The 12,345-nt window shown below is 41.9% G+C and overlaps 1 protein-coding gene across 2 annotated transcripts in view; it reads right to left on the bottom strand.

Annotated features, from left to right (window-relative positions):
* The window catches only part of OXR1 (oxidation resistance 1), a 3,084,878-nt gene that overhangs the window by 2,730,054 nt on the left and 342,479 nt on the right, over positions 1-12,345 (bottom strand). For both annotated transcript variants that reach the window (XM_069621494.1, XM_069621497.1), the window contains one exon: positions 11,785-11,867. In XM_069621494.1, coding sequence (XP_069477595.1) covers positions 11,785-11,801 — 17 coding nt within the window. In that variant the 5' untranslated portion in view covers positions 11,802-11,867. Of the gene's footprint in view, positions 1-11,784; positions 11,868-12,345 lie in introns of those variants that run through there.

The following is a 12,345-nucleotide window of genomic DNA, read 5'->3' as shown; positions in this document are numbered from 1 at the left end:
GCAACTATTTCCGTTTCAAGTCTACCTATTATCTACAAGTGAAAGGAACAGCGATGGGGGCAGCCTTTGCCCCCAATTACGCCACACTTTTTATGTGGAATTTTGAAAACCGGTGCATCTTGTCAGATATTAACCCCTACAGAGACGCTATTAAATTGTATAAACGTTATATCGATGATATAATTATAATTTGGGACAAAACAAAGGCAGATCACCTTTTATTTCTTCCATGGCTAAATGCGATGGATACGAACCTTAAATTTACTATGTCAGCCAACAGTACCTCTTTGCCATTTCTGGACCTATTAATCAAGAATTCTGAGGGCCACATTACCGTCGACTTGTATCGAAAAGAAACGGATCGAAATACTATTTTAAGATTTGATAGTTTCCATCCCGAATCATTGCGCAAGAGCATTCCTTATAGTCAGTTCCTTAGGGCTAGACGGAATTGTACCAAAATTGAAGACTATAAGATACAGGTGAACATTATTGAAGATAGACTGCACCAGCGAGGCTACCCTAAATATTTACTTCGTCAGGCTCGTAAAAGAGCCAGATTTCAACATCGAGATATCCTCCTTGAGAAACATTCTCGGGAAGACATCACTAAGGAGCGGCTAGTTTGTGCCATAACTTTTAACACCTTTCACCACAAGATCAAACAAAGCATTATGAAACATTGGCATTTGCTCCAATTAAACAATCCAGGCCTTGCAAAACCTATTTTTGCATTCAAAAAAGGCAAGAACCTTAAAAGTTGGCTCACTAAAGCTGACAGGTCGAGCACTGGACCTAAATCAAATACGGTGACAGGATTGTGGGGTGGTAAACCCATCCAAGGTCATTTTTCATGTGGTTTTTGCAATCAATGTGCTTCCACAGTCACTGGAACTTCTGTAGTGATTAATGGTAAAAATTGGAACCTTAACCATCACACCACGTGTAACACTAAAAATGTTATTTATGGAATTATCTGCCCCTGTGCCTTAACGTACATTGGCAGAACATCCAGGCCTATCAAAATTAGAATTGGTGAACATAAATCTAAAATTCGAAATAAAATTGTGTCTGCTCCTTTAGTGTCGCATTTTGTTGAAAACAATCATGATCTGAACAGTTTGAAATGGTGCGTCTTGGAAAAAGTCTACGGCACGGATGTTAACAACACAGCAGTCCGATTGGCGCAAAGGGAACAATGGTGGATGTATAACACCAATAGCTATGAGACAGGATTAAACCGCCAAGAAGAATGGCTCCACTGTATACCTTAACATGTAACATAAATAAATATTTCTTTATTAGAGCCTTGTAGGCGTTCTCTTATTTGTTTTCGCTCATGATTATTTACCAGCCAACCGTGCCTTTGTTTTTGAATTTTAGAGATTAAGTCCCTTCTGAGTACCAAAGTAACCTAAAATTGATGTAGGCATTTTTATCTTGATTAGGGGGTCGTCCGCGTGTATTGATGAACAAAGCCGCGGTTATAACACTCAATCGTGTCTTTTCACGCCGGTCTTTTAAATATAGCCCCATTATGTAACATCACTGGCTTATTCCGAGTATGCTACAATTGTTAGCATACACTCGTTGTTTCTCTTCGTTGCGAGGCCGCTCCTAGTCCTTTTTTAGTGTTCATGGGACTAAGAGCATACATACAGTCCTATTTCTGCTTCCAGCACCGCATGTGTTTATAAACACGGCCACGGATGCAACACCGGACGGCGTGCATCCCAGGCGGCTGCTTCTAGAGACGAGAGTGAAGGCTCGTTCCGGGTGAGAATTTTGGTATTTGTGTATACACTCATAGGTTCTCCCCTTTCCGAGGCGAACTTAGTCTCCATTACAGTACCGACGGGACACAGGGCATGCATGAAGTACTATTCATGTCTCGAGTCCCGCGTGTATTTTTATATATTTAGTCGAGGAGACCACATTGGACGGCGTGAATGTACGCCGGCTGTTTAAAAAACCAATATTGATACAGTTTGCTTTTTTTCTTAAAATGCTTTTTAACTGCTGCATTTAATGTTTTGCAATCACTAAAATGCAAACTTGTTCCATATCTTTCACTTAGGAACCTATGGTCCTGTATTGGTTGGCCTCTCCTTCCGGCTTGACCCCACACCGTCCAAGAACCTTGGATTTGGAACATTCACCGCAATTGAGTCTATTGCAGTTATGACCTTAGTTTGAATTATCCAAAATTTTAAGGTTAGTAATAGAAGGGGCAATATCCAGATCTGCTCGCTGTGGAGACAGGGGACATTGTGTTTTAGCAATTGAAGTTTGAGATAATCTTGGGATATCTCTCTTAGCTTCCTATTTTTGTCTTTTCAGATGTAAATTCATTTGCATCATCAGTCCTGCTTGGGTGGCGGATCGAAATTAACACATTTTTTCGGCACCACATTTGGACCAACTTAGGTGAATATATATATATATCCCCAGGTTTTATCTTTATGGCTTGAGGCATTGAATATTAGGAGGCTCACTCATTATATTCTGTATTTTAACATAAAGTTTCTTTGTTTTCTCTATTTTGTCTGTTTTAATGTGTTTTATTAAGGGTCAACGTCTCTAACAGACTTCTAGATCTACAATCAAGCCCTCATGAATTGCACAAAGGTTTACCTGTGAGAACTACTGAATGATAGACACAAATTCAAGCATTAGTATGTTCCAGGTTTATATTGGCAATATTTAGTGCGCCCTGAAGAAGGCGAATACTGGCTCGTTTAACTGAGCCAGATAGGTTGATTTCGCCGAAACTGTTATGATATTTGAAGATCATGTATGCATAGTATTGAAGATCATGTATGCACAGTAGGCACCTAGCACTTTTTTGCTTCCAGTACCTTAGGCACCTAGCACTTTTTTGCTTCCAGTACCTTATTCCTTTGTTAACAACTTGGTACTTAGCACTTGGTTGTATTTAGTACCTTATCCAATTGTTAACTATTCGCTTTTTCTACAGCATTTCCACTATTTGAATGAAATTCTAAAATGAGATAGTGATATTTTACCTCGAGTTATACGAGGTGATGAATTGTGGCAATTAAATTGCGATTGAATGGTTTAAAGTATTAGATTTGATAAGTAATTTAATTCATCTATTTTATTGTGGTTTTGATGTTTGTTTATTATGCAATTTTATAATGGCAATAAATTTCTATTGAAAATGTGAATATTTATGACTGGGCTTCCTTCTCTTTTTCGCCTCTATTCTCCATAACTGAGTACTCAAACTAATACAGTACTCTTCCATGTGAACTCCTTTTTTCCCCTTTGGGATTTTCTTGTGTTACACAACCAGAGTGGACCTGCCTTCTCTATGGGTGCACAAATGTTAACCGATGGGACATTGGTGGCCCCTATTGATGCACATATAAGTTACAAGTATTTCAGAAGTAACCCTGGACCTGCTGTATAGTATCTCTATGCCTACAGGAAGCAGGAGTAACTGTGGACTAGCCTGTGCATTGCAAATGAGCGGTGTAAAGGGAGAGCAACACGCTACTGCACCTCCCGCAATTTGAGCAAATGCACAAAATGCATACATTTCTCCCTCCACTTCTATGAAACACATTTCTAAGAGCCAAATTGTTTATAGATTTTCAATCAAATCATATAGAATTAAATGAGCATCATAAGAGGATAATATCCGGTTGATGCAATGTAGCAATGATGAAGCAAATTTAATGTACATAATAAGGCACTGCTCTTTTATGTACGCAGCCCGCTGCCCCCGGAGCAACATTTGGGCGGTGTTTCTATTGTTACTGCGTTTTTTATTTCTGTATTTTGCTTGCTCATTGAAAGATTTGATTTTGCTCGACACGGGCGATTCAGGCCATTGTGTTAGGACGCAGCTTTCCTCTGCTTGAGAATGGACCTGAAGCAATAGTGAAAGGACATTTCTAGAAGCACGTTCAATGAATTCAAAAACAAGCGACTGGTGTGATTTAAAGCAGAGCCACACAGGCTATACACATCAAGCAAACAATGTCAAATAACGTTTCCGTGAAAAGAAGGCTTATTCACTTAACATGATAGCACAGTACATTGCACAGTTTGGGGCAGGTAACGCCAATCGATTGCGCAGGACGTGGACCTTCCTATCCTGGGCACATTCACCGATCATAGAAATTGCAGAAAACCTGCACGTCCTCTTAGTTGCTATGGGACGGATACTGTAGATATTATAATCATGGCAGTCTTTAAAGGGTTTAAGCAGCATGTTAATACTCAATGGGCAACACATGCAGACCTGTGCTCTAGAGACCATAATTGCAGTTATTTTCAAATGCATTTCCATGTACGCTCATCACACTTTGTTATTTGCTTGCCCCTTTCATCTATTGGGCATTGTTATTATTATTATAAATAATAAGGTGATTTATATAGCACTTCAGACTAGATTCTTTCAGTTTCCAAGCACTGTTATAATGTGTGTCAACATTAATACCCACTCAGGATCCTGGGTTCATTGAGCTTGAAGGGCTGAGTCAGCCTGACCCAGGAACTGAACCCATGTTGCAACAAATTCCCAAGGTAAGTGCATAAGGATTGAGTTTTCCAAAATACCACACAAGCTCCACTTTATAGGATGCTCTTCAATACACCGACATGTTCATCGATCTACCCTAAGGAGCTGATACATTGATCTTGATCATGTAGTTCTGGACGAAAAACAAATACACGTGTTGTGTGCCCGACATTAGTGGACGCAATAGACACGTGCTGTCACCGGTCTCTTAAATGAGAGGGAGAGCAGTATTGCAGGAGAAATACTGTCACCACACGTGGTAGGCACATGCTAACAGTAAGGGTCCAGATGATTTACAGATCCGATCCTTTCAGTTATTCCCCACTTAGGAGTCCCCCGTGGATCAGTAATTACCACTGCAGTAATGATTTTGTGTAGAGGACACTTCCTCCACACAATAAAAGGTGGTTTTTAGAGAGTTTCATTTTGACACTCTGAATGTGGTGGTGTCGTAAAAGTGCCTGTAATCCTGTTAATGCCTCTTTTTTAACTCACTGCCAAACTTTAAAGGCGGCCATTAAAAGTGGAACAGCACTGCCGTAGTAGGCTGTATCCAATCGTTACAGCTCTTTAGATCCTATCATTGTTGTAGTGCATGCTTGCATCTCCAGAACCTTGTCTCAGATGGCTCTCTGGGTGACTCGTGCAAAGAATAGCCCGTCCCAGAACCCATCAAGGCCCTCACGGCATATTGTGACTCTCTAGCGTGTTTACAAAAGGCTGTGCTGCACGCTTTGTACTTGCAGCAGAACATTAAGTATTTCTTGCTAATGCACAAATACAAAATTGAAAAGGAACTGAAACCCCTATTCTTCATTTAACATCTTTCCAATCACTGATTGCTCCAGTCAAACCTTCTCCCCCTCTGGAGTTCCTAATGTCCAAAGTTCAGATAGGCATTTTCCAGTGCTTTCTTTTCTAAACTGTCCATACTTTGTCCAGGTTCACATTCTCTTCGGTTTTGCATTGCAACATGCACATGTTCTGTACTGCAGGCCACGATTAAACATCTAATGTGATCATTGCTTCCTTTAAAAAAAAACACAAATGTGCTCTTGCTAATTTAACAATGGAGGTCAGTGGGCAATAGAAGGGACGGAAACCCTGTTCTGCGTGGATAACTTTCACAGGCGATCTTGCAGGAGGGGTTAGTGGGCATTTATGAATAATAACGGACTTTGTATACTTCTCTCAGCACCTCCGAGTTTCTAGTAATAGTCAAGACAAAAGGGAACCGAAGCAAGAATAAGGAGTGCCTTAAAACTAATGTTTTGGAGGAAGGAGCAGACTTATTTATTTATTTACAATATGCCCTACAGATTATGGGTTAGACGAATTTCACATTCTTCCCTCAATCATAAATGAGAGCGAACGTAATCTCTTTGGTGCACTCTAAACAGTGTATATGAACTGAATCCATGTTGATGGATTTAAAGTTAAATACATGTAAGAGACTTTCCTTGTTCAATATTAAAAAAAATAATCAAAAAAAACTTTAATCTGCAAAATGTATTCGTAACGTTTTACACAGTATTATAAGCATATACACACATTATGAAGGCCTTTTCCTGGAACAGAAATCAGTTAATGTAAAAAATAAGGAAACATTGAAAGGATGATACAAATTGAGTTCCGTGAAGAAACTAGTCAGTTCTGCATAATCAGCTCAAACCTCTTTGGGCTTCTAATGACAAGCAGAGCACAATACAATACACGAAGCTATGTTTCTGTGTTTCCGTTGTCATGTCATCATTTTATGTTTTCATTATCTCAATCTGGGCATCAGTTTCCTTATGTCATGTCTGTCAACTACCCCTCTTCATTCAAGTGAATCACTATCCTCAACCCCTTCATCCAAAATAACTGGCTTGCTTTCTTGGATGATTGTGTCTGCATTTGTGTGAATCGAGGCCAGGGGCACGTACAAAGATGCAAGAAGTAGGCTGAGCGATCCCGCAAGAGGGTCCCCCACATTAGGAGATTAGCAATGGACCAAGACCCAGGTGATGCTAAGGGTGAGGTAGGATGTGAAACGGGGACAACGTAAGCCAACAGGGCCCAAGGGGGGAATACATACAGAGAGATGTCGACAAATATGGAAGGGTGGAAGCAGAGGGCACTATTCGCAGCGGGAACTCTTATGTACACTGCAGAGCACCTCGCAGTCCTAAGCATACCAGAGTCTTTAAAACCAGATTGCAATCACTGCAACCAAAGAAGGAACCCACCTTGTGTTTGAGGCATTTTCTTTTCCTGTGCCCTCACTACTTTCCCAATGTGCCCAGACTCCCCAAGACATCCACTACTAACATCTTGTATGTTTTACACCTCACACACACACTCTAATGTCTAGGGCACACAGGCGCCTACCCTCACATGATATCAACACTCACACCACACCCATTGCAGCTCTCCCACCCTTGACTCCCCCGTTATGGATACACACCCAGCGTCTCACCCGGAACACAGAGAATCCCTACTGGCACTCAGGTAACATGTGCTTCCAACCTGCACTTGCCGCCATAACAGTTTTCTGCGTCTTCCTCTCCCTTTATCCCACTAACAGTACCCCCGCCACCCATCTTTTTTTACAGCGCCACAGACAGAGAGGACAACATCGGCAGCATGGCACTTTTTCAGGCCACTTTTGTACATTGCCCAATTACTGATCCTGCTGCTTAGTTGCATCTAGCAAAGCCATGCTCTAGCTTGTATCCCCGTACCTGTATTTATTTTAACACCTTATTGTACAGAACTGCTGCTTCTCGAAGCTAGGTCCACACTCAAAATCCTTCCACTGCCTCCGCGTGTGCTCTTCCGATCCCTATGTGTGAGAACCATTTGCCTCGTCACTTTGCATAACACTCTAATTTTGCATGAGCAAATCTAGGGCTGTTAATAGGTTGAGAGCACTGTCCACACACTTGAGAAGTGATGATGCTGCCAAGAGGCCGGCCACTTTTGGAGTTGCCTGCTTCTGCTTGAATCATTGTGATCCCCATGATGTATGCCTGCCATGTTGTGGCTTTTTTGTTTGAAATAGGGGGCCATCATCACGTGGTATAGGTATGTGTGGCTCTATCAACACACACCATTATATTTTTCTCACAAAATGTTACAAAACCACATACAACACATCTTCAGACACACCTCACCAATTATTTCCTCTGGAAAAAAAGTCAGACTTTGCCAGTGCTAGTTTTTCTTAAGTGATTGCTGAGGTCTAGACATCCTGCCTTGCATTGGGTCAAAAGGGTCACTCTATTTAGGGAATGATGTGTAGAGGCACGGTATAAATGCCATATCATAAGTGTTTCATTGTGCGAGATTTACATTTAAGGGGAGAAACATAGCTGAAAGGAATGAATTTAGGAATGAAGTTTTTCGTCATTTGTTATTTGTTTCCGCTACAAAGTATGGCATCTGAACCATGTAGGAGGGTAAAACTGCAAAATAATGTAAACACGAACCTATACAGAATGGGTTTTATGAGGTAAAATCCAATATGAACACTACTGCAATTGCAAGCTCTCAGTACATCGGGTTGCTCATAATATCATGCTGGTCAAATATCCTGCAAACATGGCCCCACCTCCAGTGTACAATGCTCCACATTAGAACCTGGCGCAGTGATGAATCCACAGGATACACTTCATGTGGATTGGCTCATTTCCGAGCCATACCACAGTGTAATCCCATGGATGGATGTACGTGCTTCATGCGCCGGGTACCCTTTTGTTTCCCATTCATTACTATGGAGCAAGTTGGCCCAAAATGGCGCCCTGTTGCTCCGTAGTAATGAAGCAGCACGCGCGTTCTAGTGTTCCTGCGTACTGTTCCGATGCCTTTTGAAAAGGCAAAAGAAACGACGCTAGAAAAACCTTCGTTATTACATTAGTATGCTGGGGCTACAAACCTCGGAATACTAATGGCAATAAGTGCCTCGCTACGCTCGGGCCTGTAACTTTGGGCCCAGGGGGCATTACCTTAGGCGGTAATGGCGCGCTGTCTCGGTGGTTATTGCCACAATAATGACCTCTTGAAGAATCTGTAGTGATTAATGAGCAGGGTTTTATTCACAAAAAGGTGTTTAAGATTGCTTCAATGTAAAGCTCCAACACAGACATCAAGCTAAACCAATAAGCAGATGACACAGGTTTAACGAAAAGAACAATGGCATCACTGCAGCCCATCACCACAAGCACAGCCAGTACCACATACAAGCCTGGATTTCAAGCGCCTAGCTGCAGGTCAACCCTACAATGAATGAATGTATTCTCTGATGACATCCCATTAAGCATGTCCAAGTACACAATCAGCCGGTTGTAATGACGCTCAACGCATTCATGTGTTGACGCTAACCCAGCGAAAAATCTCTCTGCTTTACTATAGACTGCCACCTTTCAATCAAACCGCAAACCACCAAAAGAAGACATAAAGGTGTATGATACCAGCTTGTGCTACTCTGCAAATGCAAGCTTGTCATCCATTGAGTTTCAGAACTGTTGTCCAAGCCCTGGTCATCTCCAGCCTGAACAGTGGTGGCACTCTACTCGCAGGAGTCCCGTATGCCCCTTTGGCCCCTCTGAAAGTCATCCAGCATGCTACTGCAGGTCTCATCACAGGACCAAGAACACTCACCCACATGCACCCCATCCTAAAGGAGCTGTACTGGCTACCCCTTCAAACACACATGATGTCCAAGACAGCCTGCATCACCTACAAAGCACTCACAACCAAAACACCACTCTACTGGGCATAAAAACTCACCATCCCCCCGAGGCAAGCACATCACCAGAAGTGACAACACCACCAGGCTGCAAGCAAAGAACTGCAAGAGGGAACAACAATAGGAAACAGGCCTTTTCCTACTGTGCACGCTGTCTCTGGAACACGTTGCTATTGTAAAGAAAACTGGCACCCACTATCCTCCATTTCTGAGAGGACCTAAAGACACTATTCCTCAACAAACCCTTTCCTGCTCCCCTTCCAATCCCACTTTCTCTGATGCACCCCCAAGACCTGGGTGCAGGTTCGGATTCGCCCCTCGGCTGAAAATCGACGCTCGCGGTGGGGTCGGTTTTTGACCACGCCTGGGCCGGTATGGAACAAAGAAGTTGAATTATTATTATTTGTTTTTTCTTTTTTTCAAGAAGCCTTTCATCGTTTTTAGGTCGATAAATGAGTACCAACAGAGGTTGGGTGATTTTGTATGCATATTTGTTCTATAAAAAAGAGCTTAAGCATAAGTGCTATACAATAACATATTATCATTTGGCATTGGAGGTCTGCTTGGATTCACAGTAATTTGACAACATGGATCTATACACACAGATATTAATGATACATATGGTGATCCATTTTTGTATGAAATGTATATCACATTAGTGAAATCATTATCATATTTTTTGTAGTGTACTTATGAACAATGCCACTTCCTGTTTTGTCAAGGGGTGAAAGGTCGTGTTTCATCACTTCCTGGGATGTCACTTTGGAGTGGGGTCAAATGGAATCCCTTCTGGAGATGTCATCAGAGGTCAAGGGTCGTGAGGCGAGGGGTGGGGCACTTTTTTAAGGCGAGGGGTGGGCCACTTTTCTTTGGGTGACCGGGCCTATTTCTTGTCCCAGTTCGACCCTGCCTGGGTGCATGCATTGCCTCCCAGCTAGGTTGGTGCTTTATAAATCCCATACATACATAAAGCTTGCATACCCTACATCCATGGGTTTGCAAAAGCAGCATTATTTGTAGGCAGTGGAAGGACACGAAAAGGTGTACTTGCGTTTTCCAGGGTCAAGGGCCCACTCATAGTCATAAACATATTTGGCCGGATGTGGCGCTTGATTTCGGAAGTGCGACATGCATGGGTATATCTGGACATAGCATCTGTGCCTGATGTCAGCAGAACATGCTATTGTCTCCCCACGCATTGGCTCCAGAGCTAGAGGGATGCAGCAAGATGCGCACAGCAGCTTCCTGCCATGTGGCCATTCTGATTGCGGATGATGACAGCAGCCGCGTCTGAATGAGATACTGAGACCAACCGACAAGCAGCTCCCCGGAAACACAAGCAAAGCAAGTCATCACTCTCTCCCTGCCAGGCTCATTTCAATACAAATCACACCTCAGCGGGAATTTCCTGATTTCTTGGCATTGTTTTAAATAAGCTTCACACGGATAAGCATATACAAAGGCAAACAGAAGCTGTATGGCATGAGGGATCCGGACAGCAAACTGAACGAGTGAACCAAAAGAGGGGAGCAAACAACTGCGATGATTCACCCTCTTAATAACCTGCAAATCAGACCTCGAGTGCTGCAACCCTAGCAGTGGTTTAGAGAAGGGCCTGGACTAAAAGAACAAAAGGGTGTTCAGACACGGAACAATTTATTACAGCCTGACAAGAAATAGATATTTGAGGAGACGTCATTAACCTAATAAAGAAAGTGGCTCTGCCCGTGCAGTAAAAACATTTTCCAATGCTAAATTGGCAACTCCCATGGCACGCTTGTATGAATCATTTATCCATTAGTGAAAACAGGCTTTAATGACTCCAATAAAATAGAGGATACTTATGCCTGCAAACTGCTTTCCATTGTTAATATTTCCATCCAACTAACTACTACTAATTAATATTAACATTTAGGGACTCAACCCACTGCATAAAGGCATAAAGGGTAGCCACTGTCCACTAATCAGGACATCGGTGCACATGCCAACATAACAATACATTGAATCATTATAATGTAACTTTTCACTTCTCATGCAAGTGTAGCCAAGTGGATCCCACTGTAGCAAAGGTTTTTTTCACTTTCATTGTTCCTCATGATTTCTGACTCATCCTATCCCTATTCCTTGCAGCCATTCATCAACCCTCCGTTTATACAATGTAGGCTTCTGAAAAGAGGCATTGTGCAGCAAATAATACACTGACTGTTAATGCAGCCAAGGAAACTGATTAAAACCATAATGCATTATTTGAGTTTTGTAAAATCAATGAATTCACTTTACCGCAAACTCTAGCTATGAGTGTGGTGTGATGGATACATGTTTAAATCTCGAGCAATGACTTTCTATGAAAACAGACTTTGCCAACACAAGTCACATTTAACATAAAGTTCAAACTACCTTAGTAACGATAGGCAGATCATTTTGAAATGTTGAATAGATATCAAAATGGAATTGCAAAAGACAGACTCATCGTAACATTTGCAAAAAGAAAATGAAGAACATTGACCTTTTTGTTCCAAACATCTTGGTGGATGATTCACTTCACATCGGTTTCAGCTCCTTTGCACTGAGATTTCACCCACAGGCCTGCTGTAAACAAAAATGAGAGAAAATTAATATGAAAATATTCAACAATGTTTTTTTAAATTTTGTTACAGTTTATTCAAATTTTCACAAATCATCATAAAACATCATTCCATACGACAAAGTAAAGATGCAAGAGCTCCCTTCTCCATCCTAAGTAAACATTTACAACATGTTGTCAACATCCTCCAAAACAGTCAATAATAAAAAATGCCCACACGATCATTACCCGCCATGAGACGGTCTCACTGCTCCTGCACAGTCAGTGCCAACCCCCATCCAATAGCTCTCCCAGTATCCACCCGCAGGGACAACACTGCACAAGCACACAACAGTTGTCTTGCTGTTTCAAGTGAGCCATCACGACACAGCTGACATTCCCGGTCAGATCTAGGGATCTTTTGTCAGGCTCCCTCTATTTCCCCTGTTCTTACCGCGTTGAACTAGATTTTGAAGTAGTCCCAAATCAGGTAGTTCACCAGAA

This window comes from Ambystoma mexicanum, chromosome 5q (genome assembly GCF_040938575.1).
Source record: "Ambystoma mexicanum isolate Mex_15411 chromosome 5q, UKY_AmexF1_1, whole genome shotgun sequence".
Lineage (NCBI taxonomy): Eukaryota > Metazoa > Chordata > Amphibia > Caudata > Ambystomatidae > Ambystoma > Ambystoma mexicanum.
Note: the sequence above shows the minus strand (reverse complement) of the source record. Positions and strands in the feature narration are given on the sequence as shown.